Source organism: Plutella xylostella, chromosome 21, assembly GCF_932276165.1.
Source record: "Plutella xylostella chromosome 21, ilPluXylo3.1, whole genome shotgun sequence".
NCBI classification, from domain to species: Eukaryota; Metazoa; Arthropoda; class Insecta; order Lepidoptera; family Plutellidae; genus Plutella; species Plutella xylostella.
In genome coordinates, this window is record NC_064001.1 from 1,410,026 (window position 1) to 1,426,672 (window position 16,647).

General features: G+C 42.0%; 2 protein-coding genes across 4 annotated transcripts; both read right to left on the reverse strand.

Moving 5' to 3' along the window:
- Positions 1 to 1,454: 1,454 nt before the first annotated feature.
- LOC105381039 (myogenesis-regulating glycosidase-like) lies at positions 1,455 to 7,873 on the reverse strand. 2 transcript variants are annotated; one of them, XM_038115900.2, is made up of 9 exons: positions 7,728 to 7,873; positions 7,229 to 7,336; positions 6,072 to 6,287; positions 5,244 to 5,904; positions 4,764 to 4,956; positions 4,336 to 4,445; positions 3,686 to 3,959; positions 2,193 to 2,349; positions 1,455 to 1,827 (listed from the first exon to the last, which is right to left on the reverse strand). In XM_038115900.2, the coding sequence occupies exons 1-9, from the start codon at positions 7,750 to 7,752 to the stop codon at positions 1,562 to 1,564; spliced, it is 2,010 nt and encodes a 669-aa protein (XP_037971828.2). In that variant the 5' UTR covers positions 7,753 to 7,873; the 3' UTR covers positions 1,455 to 1,561. The 2 variants fall into 2 exon arrangements, with proteins under 2 accessions (XP_037971828.2, XP_048484580.1); XM_048628623.1 differs by having other exon boundaries at positions 7,229 to 7,333; positions 7,728 to 7,848.
- Positions 7,874 to 9,246: 1,373 nt separating this feature from the next.
- On the reverse strand, positions 9,247 to 14,192 carry LOC105381038 (myogenesis-regulating glycosidase). 2 transcript variants are annotated; one of them, XM_048628630.1, is made up of 10 exons: positions 14,145 to 14,192; positions 13,561 to 13,644; positions 13,096 to 13,266; positions 12,353 to 13,013; positions 12,075 to 12,267; positions 11,782 to 11,891; positions 11,240 to 11,495; positions 10,679 to 10,835; positions 9,857 to 9,873; positions 9,247 to 9,428 (listed from the first exon to the last, which is right to left on the reverse strand). In XM_048628630.1, the coding sequence occupies exons 1-10, from the start codon at positions 14,167 to 14,169 to the stop codon at positions 9,261 to 9,263; spliced, it is 1,842 nt and encodes a 613-aa protein (XP_048484587.1). In that variant the 5' UTR covers positions 14,170 to 14,192; the 3' UTR covers positions 9,247 to 9,260. The 2 variants fall into 2 exon arrangements, with proteins under 2 accessions (XP_048484587.1, XP_048484586.1); XM_048628629.1 differs by lacking the exon at positions 9,247 to 9,428 and having other exon boundaries at positions 9,675 to 9,873; positions 14,145 to 14,190.
- Between the last annotated feature and the right edge of the window lie 2,455 nt (positions 14,193 to 16,647).

The following is a 16,647-nucleotide window of genomic DNA, read 5'->3' on the forward strand; positions in this document are numbered from 1 at the left end:
TGGTTAGTGGCCCTGACTGCTATGTCGAAGGTCCCGGGTTCGATTCCCGGCTGGGGCAGATATTTGTTTAAAGACAGATATTTGTACTCGGGTCTTGGGTGTTGATATTTATATTTAGTATCTATCTATCTATGTATTTGTGTAGATACGAGTATATCTGCTGTCCGACACCCATAACACAGGTTCTGCCTAGCTTGGGGTCGGATGGCCGCGTGTGAGATGTCCCCACATATTTATATTTAACTTTATTATTACCTACTGACTTAGCGAATATAATTATTATAAGTTTAAGATTTAACAGTGGCAAAATTTAAAAAAATATCCTTGAAAATAATCATTTAATAGCACTTCGTCATCCGTTTAACCCTCCGTCATCATAATAATCTTATACAGACTTACCCTTAAATGCATACCTACTTAGGTTCTTCGATTGGCTATAAAGAGGTCATTAAATTTGCTGAAACACGTGACGGCGCCTATTAATAGCCTGAAAAAAAAAACGCGCATCATAGACTAGATGTCCTATATCCCATCCTGATTCATCTCCAGAAATTAACATTAGCGTTTGAGTCATCATCACCACTTGGCGTCGCACTGACGTTGAAGATACTGACATCGGTATGACCTGAAGGCATAGACCTAACTACTACACACCTGAAAATAAGTGGAATGTGTGGCACAGCATCGGACCAAGTGAAGGTGATGATGATGATCACCTGAAGGTTTGAGTCATCGATGCCTGTTTCATTGTTTTGGCGTAGACAGATCATTTAGAAAATTTTAATACTCTTTCATGCAAAAACTATTAGTTGCTTTAGCTAGTTATGTGAGGTTCAATGTAGCTAGGACGGGTGCACTATCATTTTTCAGCCACATCCAGCCATTTACACCCTGTATATTTGCATTACCTCTTATTATCCTATATCCTAGCTCCATCGATAAATCTGATCTCAAAGTAAATGTGAATTCTAGCGGACACGTCAGTCTAGCCTCGTTATGAAGTAATTTCAGCTTGTATCAGATATGAAACTGCAGTTTTTGCCGTGTGAATTGCTTCTAAGATCGAGTGACGCTTCAATGAAATTGATATTAAACTGGAACAAAAGAGTATTCAGGGAAAACCAGCGTTTCCAAAGCTATAATGAATTAGATATAGGATTAAAGAACTGTAGTAGGAATCCATTTTCGCAGTTGAATCAGTCAAAGTTTTCTCGAATAAGGGTCGCTAGGAAACCTCGTGTATCGCATAAACATTTTGATGTCATCTTATTTGCAATAGTAGTACCTAATTGGCAATTAGATTTTCCCACTTCATTTTTTCATCGATGTCTTAATAAGTACCTACATAGTTTACGGAAGACGAATAAGTGGCGATTGATTTTCTAACTTCAATTATCATCTTAACCCAATTTCTAATAACTACATATTTAGGTATACTAATAATTTAAATATAATTAAGTAAAACGGGGATATCTGGTATAATACCCCCAAAATAACTATTTATTTAATTAAGTAAAATTTATTTACATTTCAAAATTACATTCCTATTACAACCAAAAGTTTAATAAACTAAGCAAGCAACCATGGCTAAAAGTACCAGGAGTGCAGAAACGAAAGGAGCATTAGCCGCGCCGGGCTCGTGTTGCCTCACGAAGTAAGGTAGGGTGTCCAGAGGCGCTGGGTAGTCTCTGATCCATATTGGACCCTCGTGCATGGTGTTAGGGTCTCCCTGGTCCAGCCACTTGCCCACTGGCAGGTAGACGTCACGGGCTTTTTGTCCCTGAGTCATGATTGGCGCGACGATTATGTCTTCGCCGAGCACGTATTCTGAAAAAGAATTGTTATTGTAAGTTAACTTTGACATATTTTGCTTTTGCCTGAAATATTTTCATTTTGGGCTATAAAATTTTAAACTGCTACGCCGCCGCTACGAATTTTGCTACGACGAGGCGTAGCAAATTATGTAACGAGCATAATGTGCCTAACGTTACGTGTGCTAGGCAAAAGTTTAAAATGAGTTTCGCTTTGATGCTGTGTTACTGTATTTACCCACTTAAATATAAAGGATTTTATTATAAAAACGCTTTAAAACATGGCTTAGGTCTACTAGAACACTAAATCACGAAAAGTGGGCCACTCTTTATACACCCTTTCTTTCCAAACGACAACGCAGACCAAACACAAACACTCACGGTCCCCAATCCCCTGCGCGGTGGCATCACTCGGGTCGAGCCACCACAGCGGGGCGTTGACGGGCGTCCCACGCTGGACGGACGCGTTCATGGCCGCGTACACCACGTCCGCGTACCGGGCGTGGAGCTCCGTGTAGCGACGGCTTATGTTCACCGTCTGTGGGAGACAGAGAATGACGGAGATATACAGGGTGTTGTTAAAAGGATATTCTTAGCCAGAAGGGGTGACTGAGGGGATCATTCTGAACAACATTTGCTATTCCATAGAAACTTTGTTAATCTGCGTTTTTGTGTTTAAAAAACACTGTTTTTGTCACCGACTTGCTAAGAAGATTGTGGGTCCGGAGGCCTCTGTAGCTTTAATAACTACGAAGTTTATCTATGTCGCTAACGGACCCGTGCAGCGGGGACAGGTCTGCATACGGTAATATCTAGAATAATGTCATCTAACTTGGTATAATGAAGGATCGATCTGTAATTATTGCAAAAAAAATCGAGTTAATGAAACAATCTTTAATACGTCTTATTAGTATCATTCTAGTGTACTAAGAGATGTATTGCCTGACATGGATTTATTGATAATTGCGTAAAGTTGGAAATTTACTGATATCGCTAAGGTATGTTCTTTCAATTAGTACGAGTAGGTATGTTGTAGGAAGTTATTGTTAAGTATACCTACTAGGGCAGAAACGAACAATGACAAGGCATGGGAAATTTTGATCATAATCATTGTATTGATAGAATAACATATATGATTAGAAAATGCCATCATTAGTCAAAAGTAAAAATGGCCACACGAATATGTAATTGGCTCCCAAACTATCTTCGGTACCATTTATCATAAGTAGGTAAGTACTTACTATTTATCATTACATCACCTGCAGTATAATTATCATTAATACAATTGTTTATTGAAACAAACATGCATATGCATAGGTACTTACCTTTTATTGTAACTTAATAGTTCATTTAAATTGTTCTTATGTAAATGTGTACGGAAAATCTTTGTTTATATGCAAATAAAAATCCAATCATTACCCTATTCATACGGATACACTACTTTTTTTGCCTATTAAGTGATGCCAGGATTGTGTATTTGAAATGTTATGAATAAAAATGTTTTCATATCAAGCTATCAAGCCGCGTACACACCGGGCCAACGAACGCCCAACGAACGCCAACGGTGATCCCAACGATGGATATTATTCATACATAATACAGGGCAGATTGCAGCAACGAAGGTCAACGAAAAACGTTCGTTGGCGTTCGTTGGCCCGGTGTGTACGCGGCTTCAAACAATAACTACGATTCATAGGTACTAATTTATATTTTTTAGGGCCACGTTTGTTATAGTTTGGTAGGTATGTTACTTAGGGAAGTTTTATCAGTGAACGACCCAACGCTTGTCAATGTCCCGGCACCTATTCTCAGTTTTTTCTTAGCGTTTCGGTGAAAAACGCTGGGGTTGGTCTGCTTTAATTGATCTCACTCACCTCTTCATCAAAGCTCCACGGCACAACGGAGTACTGCATCGCAGGCAGGAACGTATTCGCCTCCACCCAGCGAATATACAGCTCTTTCGTCGGCGGTCCAGACTCGGAGTTGTTCAAGTTGTTCCCGTTCCCTCCAATCATGTCAGGCAGGACCAGCGTGTAGCCAGCCAGGTTCATGGTGAGGGTGGTGGTGATGACGGTGTGGAGGCCGTTGTTGGTGCCGAAGACGGAGTCTCGGTCCACCATGCGCACGAAGATTGGGAGCTCTTGCGTCCTGTTGGGTTTGGTGGTGTGGTTAACTGGTTAAGTGTGTGTGGAAGGATATGTAAAAGTCATGGAGGTCGTTGTAAAGAAAAGGATCCATCAACTGATAGGAGCCGTTGCATTGACGTGAGCGAGAACGTGAGATGACTGATTTATCGTTCTAGAGATGCTAGCTTATGCAAAAAGCATCCAAAATCTATACCAAATAGCCTTTCATTATCGCTCAAAATCAGCTGTAAGTATGTACGTCACACTTGCAGCCTTTGGAAGCTTATGGTATTTTTGCCACTTCGCTGGTCTTCTAACCCTTTATTTTACGCTGAGTCTTCCTTAAAGACGGCCCTTTGTTTTACGATGTTTCCCTCTTCCCTAAAGCATGTACGTACCGGAAGCCAGCCCGGACCTCCACCATGTCTCCGAACTTCACGCAGGTCCGCACGTAGTCGTTCACGATGTGGTGCGGGTGGAGATACACGTCGCCCGTCTGTACTGGAACCTGCAAGCGATATAAGTCGTTATTGTCGAATGGGTAAAGAGGTAAATACCGGTGAATAGGAGCTTTTAGAAAGGGTGATGTCCTTTTAAGGGTATCTCCGGTACTGGGCGATTATTTTCTGATGTTGCTGGGCTAAACATCAAGGCTTGAAAGGGGCAGATGTACAAAGCCTGAAGAAGAGTTGGTCGAAGGATCAAATTAAGTGTGAGACGTGGGCGAGGGATTATAAGGAGTCGCATGTAAGAAGCCTTCACTAAAATGGTTTTGACGTTGGAAGAAGTCAAAACCCTGAGTCATAATATCTTGTCACCATAATACCTGTGGAGAAAAGCTGCTCTCCCCAGCGTCGAACTTGAAGCTATCAATGTCATATGTCTGCTGGAGCGTCCTCAGTCTCGACGCCCACCACTCAGCCGCGGCGGGGTTGGTGAAGTCGATGTAGGCGGGCACGGACCCGTTGTTGTTCCACCAGCTCGTGTCGGGGCTGCCGGCTTCGTTCAGCACCAGGTAGCTGGTGAGGAGAGAGGCACAAAGGTGAAGTTGTAGGTCCATAAATTGTGTAATTTTAGCTTCCGGTGAGCTGATAAAGCTGTTGAGTTAGATGCACTCACGAGCAATGGAAAAACTTTAGTGTCATGTGTAACGTCAATGGCAGGTGGAACTTTTTCATTGCTCGCCAGTGTATTCGGTTAATTATGCTGAATGATTTCATGAGTTTCTACTTCGGTAAGTACATACGTACTATTACGTACTATTATGTCTTAAACTAACTTCTTAGATTGGAATGCACGAACTTACTTGTTATTCAAAGCTTCGCTGTACCACGGCTCGCAGTCCTTGTTGATGAACGGATGCGCCCAGATGGTGACCCTGAACCCGAGCGCCTTCAGATCCGCGACCGTCTTGCTGAAGTTCGAAAACTTCCTCTCATCGACCGTGAGCGACCCGTAGCAGACCTCCCAAAGGTCATCCACCTCAAACTGGGAGTTTGTGAAGTTGTTCTCCACAATCTTGTTGGCAAATTCCATCACGTTCACTTCATCAATGTCTCTTTCATATTCCACCCACGTCGACCAGATGGGGTACTGAACCATTCTGTAGTCCGGAAGACCTGAAGGCTTGCCGAGGTAGTTGAAGACAGCGTGCATATGCGCCTTCTTGGCATCACCCAGGAACCAAATGTCGTAAGCCAATTCCGTATGGGTCCTTTTCGCTGAGTAAGGGCTGGCGATTTGAGCGCCAAAGCACATGTGGTTTGCCATGTTGTTGTTGTAATCGATGAACAACGGGACCTGAGGGTGAACGTAGAAGTATTCTCCAGCGGAGTTCAGCCAGTATCTCTCGAGGACGGCTCCATTGTCCTTTTCCTTTGAGACGTAGGGCGCGTATGTTTGCTGAGCGTTTTCTATCGGGAACACTTGGTCGAATTGCATAGGTCCTGCGTACCAGTGCTTGGAACCTGTTGATAAGTTATAACTACAGTTAAATCTTAAAATAATTTCACAAACACAGCTGAGCTTCTTGTTCTTTATTCAAATAGGTTACAATTTGATCAGTAAAAATATTTTCATAAACACATAGTTAAGTCCCTCAAATGTCTTCTTTATCTTATGCTGTTAAACTCACCAAATCTAATACAGTCCTCCAGCTTAATCGTAGCAGAAGTGTTCCACGAGATCCTGACGCCATGCGCCGCCGCCTCCTCATCATACCAGGTGTTGACTGTCAGGCGCGTGGAGTCCCCAATGTCCAGAGCTATGCCTTCGTCTACCGCCACCTCGGTGTAGGTCGAGGGCAGGGTCGTGCCGATGTGGCCTAGGAGTTCCGCCTCGGAGTTCGCATCTGGGAATGGAAGGGAGAGTTGGTAATTGGAAGGATTGCCGGTCCCGACTCTGTAGTTAATGTCTATTTTAATTATGTTTGTCAAGGACGTAGGTCCTTAGACATCTATACATCACCAGGATGCATACAATTCAAGAAAAACACATCTGATGGACTTGCTATCTTGCTCAAAGCGTTCAATACGTAGTAGGCTTTGTTTCCGTTCCTGCACTATAAGCAAATAAGACTAGTCATACATTCTTACTAAGTACACATAGTAATAGGTAGCAGCATAGTCTCAGAGCTTAATATGGTACATGTTAGTGCACTTGAAAGATAGGATTTGTTTTTATGAAGATTGAAATAAACATAAATAAGATTGTGATAATCTGATGTCCATGATAAATTGATAATGTTGACACTTGAGGTTTTCACTAGCAAATAAAAGACCCCCCTTTATTTTCGCAAGATAAGTAACAAGTTAGGTAAGTTTTCTACCTATTTAATATTTATGAATCATGTTTTATTTTTTGCCACATGATTGTTTCTGGGTCCGATTCCCACCTAAGAAGATACCTATGTACCTATATCTAAATTTCTCCATTTAGCAATAGTAACTATAGAGACTTTCTGACTTTTAACTTAGTTACGGGTTTCCTATTCATACCCACTCTGATTTTCTGATTAACAACAGTGTAGAGAAGGCAAAGCGAAGTTTCCGGGCAGACATTATATTTAACTACACTCACTAGCAATGAAAAATTTCCACTTACAAAATGGCGCCACAAAACCATACCAATTGCTTACCAATTGTTATAACTATTTAAGATCATACCTAGATGGGACGGCGTCATTATGCTAGTATTTTCCGTTTTGAGTAGGTAATTTGGTGCCAACTGCTATTGTCACTGGAAATTTTTCATTGCTCGTGAGTGTATAGTTTATTTAATAGATAGGTATACCTTTCTGTATGGTGAGGTAGAAGCCTCCGGCGAGCTGTGGCTCCAGCTTCAGCACCATGCTGCCGCCCTGCGCGCTCAGCTGGGCGTGGGACGCCGCCAGCAGCGCTGCTGGAACGTCACACGGAAACATTGATTACTACCGGCCGAGCACTCGGTCAATTGCTAGCCGTTCATTAATCGAGTATACTTTTTCGTAACTCTAGGTAGGTAGGTACTCGGGTGATGTAACAGGGGTATTTATAGCCATCATCAGCAGGGTCATTATCATCATCATCGTTATACATAAAAGGGGCGTTGCCTACGATTTTATATGGCGTTGTTTTTGGAAATTTAGAAGTTAAAGTTGGCCTGCTCTGTTTGTGTGGTATTCCGTCTATGCTTTGAAGTAAGTACTTATAGTTTCTTACAAATTAAGCTTAACTAATTCATCCATACTTCGAAAGTTTTTTTCACAAGTGAAAATTATTTTGGAATGTATAATTATGAAATTTCTACTTACCCAGCAATAATACAAAAGACCCCATTATGAACTAATCACAGCCATGGATATTATAGCACTGAGCCAATCTTTTGTCAATCCATCTCTCTTGCTAAATTGATAAGATAGGTCCAAAACCCTATCAGTCGATATCTTGGTACTTTAAGATGAGTTGAGAAGGTTCTAGGTTAGTTGGTTGATCGTATCGCATATCTCCGTATGCAAGCACTCAACTTTGTAGGCATAGGTAGGTGTATCAGTAGGTATGTTGCACAATTAATACCAATGAACAAAAGAGTCATATCGAGCCCCAATTAAAGGATGTATGCTTTCACCACGAGTCACTGTGCTAATCAATCTGTGCAAACAAATAATACGTACTATTACGTACTTACGCAATAATTTACTTGCCAACGAATCAGAAGCAATGTCGTGTCGTAGGAAATTCCTATGTTCGGTATACTATGATTGGCTGCAGGTGATAAACGATGAACGAGGATTCTTTATAGGTACTTAGTGAATCTGTCTAGTACTATACAGGCTGCTGCAAGAAAGGGTATACTAAGCCGAAAGGGAGTCACATATGGGGTCATTCTGAACAACTTTTGTTCTACGAGTAAGTACATGTAATAATTAATTAGTAACCAATAATGAGTAACTATTTCAGTTTTAGAAATTCACGAAAAAAGACTCCATAGTAAAGTCACGTTACTTACAAAATTTCTATGTACTTAAGGATTTTTTTTAATGAATTTTTAAAACTGGTAACTAGAACAGAAGTTGTTCAGAATGACCCCCTAAAGTCACCCTCTTTTGGCTTAGTATAAGTAGGTACTTACTTATCCTTTTTGCAACACCCTGTGGTACTTTTAGAAGTACGTTTAGAAGGCATTAGGCTCTGACTTAAGCTGAATAGTATGCTGGTTATATCTGACAAAGGATTTGACTGATGACCTGAAGAGGTTACCGCTCGTTAGAGGACCTAGGTCAGGTCGTGGCGCTCATTGCAAGAGCATCGGTGGACGATTACAGGTTGATGATGATCATTATAGAAAAATGGCTCAGTATGTGCGGGTCATGTTCATCACCCATGTTCCCAATTTATACTCGTAAAATTCATCTCACCTAACTACCTACTTATTGCGTGAACGAGTAGCTAGATATTATTCACCTATATAAGTAGGTACTTACTTATCGCTCTAGGTATAATATCTTCTACCGTCATAGCACGTAGTATTATCATACTTATGTTTTCTTAATAAGGAGAGAACATTCGTAAATGCCGGATCGAACCCAAAGCCATCATTTTGGTGAGCATCGCCTTAAGTTGCTAAGTAGGTAGGTATTGCTTCATCATTATGATAACTAAAAGGTTTAGCGACTAAAGGTGTAGGGGTTTTTCCAGAAAAACGTTTTTTAATTTAATTAGATTGTTGATAATTAATTTACAATTTATCTTAAATCTTATTCATACATCTGCATAATAATGCTACTCCAAATTTAATGTCGTACTCCAACAGCAAATCCAACAACACTCCCAAGCATTCAACTACTCTAAACGAGTATGAAATACGGCAGGGTGTCAAGCGGCGCGGGGTAGTCCCGCAGCCAGGTGAGGCCCTGGACCGTGGCCCCCGAGTTGCCGTCGCGCCAGGAGTCCGCCGGCAGGTACACGTCTCTGGAGGCTGCGCCCTCCACCAGCACGGGGGCCGCTAGGATTGTGTATGTTTAAATGCTACGATTCTAACCCAAGCAATCATTTGATGAGCATCGCCTACCGCTACTAAGTAAGTTATGCTTCATGATTATGATAAAAGTATTATAGTGACTAAAGGTTTTCTAGAAACAAACGTTTTATAATTTAATTCATGTTGGTAATTTATTTACAATTTCTCTTAAATCTAATTCACACATCTGTATGTAATGCTACTCCCAATATTCTCCAAACTTCAACACTTCAACAGCATTCAAAACAAAAGCCACTAAACGAGTATGAAGTAAGGCAAGGTGTCAAGCGGCGCGGGGTAGTCCCGCAGCCAGGTGGGGCCCTGGACCGTGGCCCCCGAGTTGCCGTCGCGCCAGCTGCCCGCCGGCAGGTACACGTCTCTGGAGACTGCCCCCTCGACTAACACGGGGGCGGCTAGGATGGTCTCGCCGAGGAGGAACTCTGTGGAGAGGTGGGTTAGGTTTTACATGGTTCTGAAATGCTAAAGTACTTAACTAATCATACCTATGTTTTATTATATAAGTAATGAGTGAAGCTCCTGTACGTGGCTCTCACGAGTGGAACCTTTGTACATAATTATCCCCCTAATTTTATATCAGCCAGCCCAGATCCCGAGTAAACTGGAACAAGCCTGGATGTTGTAAAAGCTTAGGTAGGCGCTCTTGTGTGTAGCTATATCTTGACGGAGATTATGATCTCACACCACTCACACACGTCACAAATTTTCCCTCAATAGAAAAACAATACATTTTAATGACTGTCACTTGATAGTCTTCCGTTAGCGATGAATGGCTTAATTACTACGTTCAAGTGTTTACTCTACGTCCTCATTAGAAGTGCTCTTTCACAACGTGGCCTTGCATTCTTCGTAAACATTGTATTTTTTAAATATTTTCCCTGTTTCAGGGAGGTATTGACTTAATTGCCTATTTATTAATTATTTAAAGTCTAGTTGTCTCTACATAAATGCCTAACTAATAGGCCTGCCTAACTAGTAATAGTTAGCGTCCTTTATATAAAATATTCAGTCTTAAAATATGTATTCTCATCAAACCGATTTATCCAGTATGGTTTGGGCATATTGCGTGTTTTTATAGTTATACAGTGTTAACAGCTTCGTCACCGGGACGTGACACATTAGTAAACTAGACAATTTTTTAAATTGTCTCTGATTTCTCGGGATGTGAGGGGTTAAAATAAGCTTCAAGGGATTCCGAACAACTTTAGTTACAAACTCAGGTCATACCGTCCCACACAGCCAGCGCTTCATCATCAGTGGGGTCCAGCCACCAGATAGGCGGGTTGACGGGCGTCCCACGCTTGACCGATGCCTCCATGGCCGCCACGATGACGTCAGCGTAGTCGGCGTGTAGCTGCGTGTGGCGACGGCAGATCTCTACTGTCTGGGGAAGAAGGGTGGGGTTAGATTGGAGATTGGTACTGTCTGGGGAATAGAGGTCAAGGTTAGCTTGTATTGTGAAATTTATCTGAACAAACACTGAATAGCGAATCATGTAAGATGAAGGAAGGTTTTGAATCAGCACTGGCCACTGAATGAAGGATTATTTAATAATTATGAAGGAAGGTTTTGACAACAGCATGGATGGGGTAGTTGGTGCCATTGGAAGAGCATTATGTTGCATGAGGTTATCGGCTTTAGATTTCGGTAGAGTTGAATTGATTTACTATGTGTCTGGACCTTTTCTGCGCTTTCTTGAATCATGGCTTTTCTTAATTCGTGACTAATAGGTACTATCAAATAAGTAAAACAACAATTATATGGCCAAAACACCAGTCAACCACATACCTCATCATCATGGTCCCAAGGCACAAACGAGTACTGCAGCGTCGGCATAAACACATTCGCCTGCAGCCAGCGGATGAACAACTCCTTGCTGGGAGCCTCGTTGTAGCCGTTCCCCCCGATCATGTCCGGCAGCACCAGGGTGTAGCCGTTGAGGTTCATTGAGAGGAGAGTGGTGACCAGCGTGGCGAGGCCGTTGTTGAAGCCCCAGTACGTGTCCTTGTCTACCATGCGCACGAACACTGGCAGGTCTTGGGTTCTGGACAGCAGGGAGAATGTGGTAAAGAATCATAATTAGAGAGGACGAGTTGTTACCAATTAGGGCGAGACCCCATTAGGGCGTTGCGCTCGCACGCAACAATGGGGCATCACCCTTAACAGGTTTCACAGAGATAACCGCCAGTGATTGCTTATGATGATCTAATGAATAGTTCAGTAATTAATTTAATTGCCTAGACAGCTATAACTATAGTTATGTGAGATGACTTCGTTATTTTGGAATTAAGAAGCTCACGTCATCTGAAATCAGACATAAATAAACTAACCTCATTCCGGTCCTGACCTCGATCATGGGTCCGAACTTGGCCACGGCCCTCACGTAGGTCTGCACGATGTGGCCTGGATGCAGCTCAATGTCGCCATTTTGGACCGGTATCTGTAGGATAATATCGACATCTTGATCATTAAAAGGCCATCCACAACTGGCGATGGCGTTTAAAAAATCTCCGTCTATTTTATATTTAGCATGATCGCTGGTCCACGACACTGAGGTATTGCTACTGAAACGATAAACTAAAGGCATTAGCGTTTTTAAATAGCTCTTTCAATTCGTGCTCACCTGGGGAGACCAGCTAGACTCTCCGGCGTCGAACTTGACGCTGTCGATGTCATAAGTCTCAATGACACTCCTGACCCTGTCGGTCCACCACCTGGCAGCCTCAGGGTTGGTGAAGTCTATGTAGCCCGGCACAGACCCGTTGTCGTTCCACCAGGTTGAGTCGGGGCTGCCTTCTTCATTCAGGACTAAGTAGCTGGAAGAAACAGTTGATTGCACCAGAGCTTCTAGATTAGGTACAAGTGATAATGAAACAAAAGAAGGGGTTTAAAGTTCCTTACCCTTTCTGCAAAGCAAGGGTGTACCAAGGTTCACAATCCTTGTTAATGAATGGATGCACCCAAATAGTCACCCTGAAGCCCAGACTTTTTATATCTTGCACCAACTCCTTCAGTGCGGGAAGCTTCCTATCATCAACTGTAAGCGAACCGTAGCAGACCTCCCAAAGATCGTCGATCTCGAACTGAGCGTTAGGGAATCCGGAATCAGCGATCTCATTAGCGAAGGTCCAGAGGCTGTTTCGGTCGATTTCTCGTGAGTAACGTGCCCAGGTCGACCAGACGGGGTACTGGATCATTCGGTAGTCAGGAATGCCGCTGGGCTTGCCGAGGTAGGTCTCAACGGCGTGCTGGTGCGCCAGCTTCGCGTCTTTAAACAGCCAGACGTCGTATTTGAGGACGTTGCGGGTGCGCCTGGTCGAGTAAGGGTCGGCGACTTCCGCGATGAAACAGATGTGGTTGTCGAGCTCGTTGTGGTAGTCCACGAACAGAGGCACTTCAGGGTGCACGTAGAAGTACCGGCCTCTGGAGTTGAGCCAGTAGCGCTCGGAGACAGCCGCATTGTCTTCCTCTTTAGCGACGATGGAGTATTTCGTCAGGTTGGACTTTTGGATCGGCCAATACTGCTCCTTCTGTTCCGGGCCAGCGTACCACTGGTAGTTTTCTGTGGAAACATGTTTTTTTAGACCATTTGATTCGCAAACATAACATAGCCTCTGGTTCTTCAGTTGTACCTAAAACCTTACCAAAACTGTAGCAGTCTTGAAACACACGGTCGCTGGGTCCCTCCCAGCTCACTGACACTTTCCAGCCGCCGCTGGCCTCGTCTTCCTCAAGCGAGGAGCTGAAGGTGACCGCCTCGTCGTCCGCGGACGCCGCGCGGCCGACCAGCCCCGTCAGGAACACGTCTCCTGCACCTGGAGGTACCGCGAAGATAGATTAGGTTCGGGGCGAGCTCAAGTGATATTCAAGCTAGAGGTCTTCGTCCTATCTCTCTAGGAGATGGTTAGATCGAATTTGTTGATTAGCGCAAAACTCTACGTCCAACGTAGATACCTAATCAATATAACGTTTATTATTTACACCCTAAAAGAATTTAAACTGAAACTATTTAAAAGCACAATTCTCACGAGAGTGGGACTTGGCATATCATGGAGGAGGCCTATACCCTGCAGTGGGTTGACATAGGCTGATGATGATGAAGTACTCACTGTTGACTACAGACAGCTGGTGCTGTCCATCTTGCGGCTCCACCACCAGGTCGCGCGGCGACGCACCATGCGCCAGCGCCAGTCCTGAGATGTGAAAAATAAAGCATTATAAATTTTATTAGTTGTTGATTTATTATTTTGCACTTTCCTGCTTTCTGCTCCTGAACCTCCCGCCTGGTTGACTGGTAGAACTGATGGTGCTATCTTTCCTGTTCTTTGTAAATTATGCAATAAAAGTAAATATATACTTACATAAATAAATAAAGGTGGTGGAAAAAGAAACTACTCAAAACTATCTAAAATACCTACTATGTTAGGTAGGTGCAACAATATTATGCATCTCTACTTACCCCAACCGCACACCGCACAACACACATTTAGTTTTATACTGCCGTTATATTGCCGTTTTCACAATTGGGGAAGTAAAGTTAAGCACAACTTAAAGCAGGGAAGCAAGTGAATGCTTCAGTTGATTTAATGGGCACAGAATGAGAATCTAGCCCTTAGTTGTATGGGCACGGTTTTTATAATGTAATCTAGGACTTTTCTAATTAAATTTATACAAAACTAAAAGGAATAGTTACCTGCTAAAACCAGTAACAGTTTCATGTTGGAAATCTCCAACTATTACTAACCTGAAATCCGGATTAAACGAAATTTATGTACTTACTTCGCTGGTGATACGTTATCTACAACTTAATCTTTATCCCAAACGTAAGATATAAATAAGTTGAGAAGAGATAGGCAAGTCATCATATTGCTGGTTATAGCCAAAACTGAGATCTTAAAACATATTATACAGGGTGTCCTCAACGTCATGTCGGTAGGAGGTGATATACTTAGTAATCTAAATAACGAACTTTTGTCGATTTTTTTTGGGTTCTCCTTAAGTTCTTTGAGAAAAAAAATCTCATGGCTACGTTTGTAACGTAAAATTTAAGGTAAGTATTTACTTACTTAGTTACCCTAGTTAGTAAGTACTTTTACCTTAAATTCCAATAAGTATAGCATGTGTTTACTATTAATAACCTATGTGATATTTAACATTAAGTAGTTAACTAAGTAGTTATTATTTTTGCAAAAGTTATTTAGCATCAGCCTCTACCTATCAAAGATTGTATTGTAGAATGAGTCAATATTATCTGTATCCCTCCTGTGATGTCTGATAGATAAACTCGTCAAATTGTCAAGTATTTTGTTGTTATTTGTTACTCACCTATGCCTACGTAGGTATACTTTTTGTAAGTAGCTAGCTACTTTGTTATGTAACTGAAATACCTAATTAGATAATGCTAGATAGGTCATAGACTAATACACTAATTAGTCTATGGCTAGGTAAAGGTACCTGCGTATATATATTAGGGTATCTATTTAGAGCCAACCTAACTATACCCAGCGATTTTGTGTGTGTAGTGACCCTGTGGAAGTTCGTTGTGCATGGTAGGAATGGTAGGAGTCAGCCACCTGACGTGACCTGACACTATTTTAAATTTCCATTTATTGATGCATTAACTACTTACATTTTTGTGCGTACCTGCATGTAAAAAGTAGTAGGGTAGGTATCTATTCTATTTACAACAATAATGAAATGAGTAATGGGAATGGCACACACTATCAAAAGTAAGTCAAAAGTATAGGTACTTAAGTATACCTGGCATGTGTCAGTAACTGGCACTTTGACTATAAAACTAAATATATTAAGCTTTTGGATAAAGTAACACCATCTTTGATGTGTTTACATGTAGGTACAGTAATCTCCAATTATTCATTGATATTATAGTTTAATTTTACGCCGCTAGGTGGGTATTTTCCGGCGCTGGAAATTATCTCAGTCAAAGCGGCGAAGATCGCCAAAAAAATGCACGTGCGTTAAGTTTTTCTTAAGGAGACACCAAAATTTGTATGGCCTGTTTTCGCGAAAATAAATAAGTTTTTGATAGTGTGACAATAACAAGGAAGTAGGGGAAGGTCTAAACAATATCATAATAGCCCGATTCACTGTGATTTTAGTTGCTTTTGAGTTATATTTGAGGGTGTTAGTTACTGAAATGTAATTTACATCTTCACTTAGTAACTGGCACCCCCCTGCCAGTTACTAATATTTTGGGTTTTGTGATTTTAAGCTATTTTATACCTTCTATCGACAGAAAATACGATTTAAAGTGCACTGTAAAAACCCCCAGTGTCTAGGCAGCTTTGTTTCAATAACTGGCACGGGGCTGCCAGTTACTAATCTGCATACATTTTTTTTACGCACCAATAACTGGCACTTACTGGTGCGGTAAACATTTCTTTCATGTTTCTTTTCAGAAAAATGACTAAAATCAAGGCAATCTACAGTAGTCTGTAATTGTCCACTGCTGGACCTCTCACCAGCAGTGACACTGCACTCTGTTCTCGACCTTCCTCATCCAGCCACTACCGGTCAGCTTTATAAGGTCGTTGGTCCAGCTGGCCCGAAGGTATCCGCCGCTACCCTTGCCTGTTCGTGGTCTCCACTCTATAGCGCGTTTGCCCCACTGGTCATCGGTTCTTCGGCAGCTATGGCCTGCCTAATGCCACTTGAGCATACAGAATTTAAGAGCTAAGATATCGGATACTCAAGTTCTCTTACGGATTACCTTATTTCTGATATGGTCCTTCAAAGAACCACCAATCTTTCCAATGCCCGCTGATTGATTTTGATTCGGTGGAGCAGTCCAACCGTCAGTGTCCACGTCTATGATCCATATGTCATCACCAGTAAGACGCATTGACTGAAGACCTTTTGCCTTCAGGCATTTATGTGAAAATTGGTCAAATCTTCCCTTATGCAGTCCAATCCAGTAATACATATTTTGTTTTATGCACCTTACAGCTTCGTTTTCGAAGTTCCTTCTGCCTAGTCGAATAGACTGTCCAAGGTAGACATAATATACTGTTGCTGCATTAAGGCCGCTATGCATGTTACAACGAGGGAATTCCAGAACTGCCCAGGTCTAAATGGAATCAAAGGCTTTCTTATAGTCCTTGAAGAACTTGATAGAAACACGGTTCGTGATGACCTTATATTGAAAACATGACTTATAAACAAAATTGGTTAAAGAG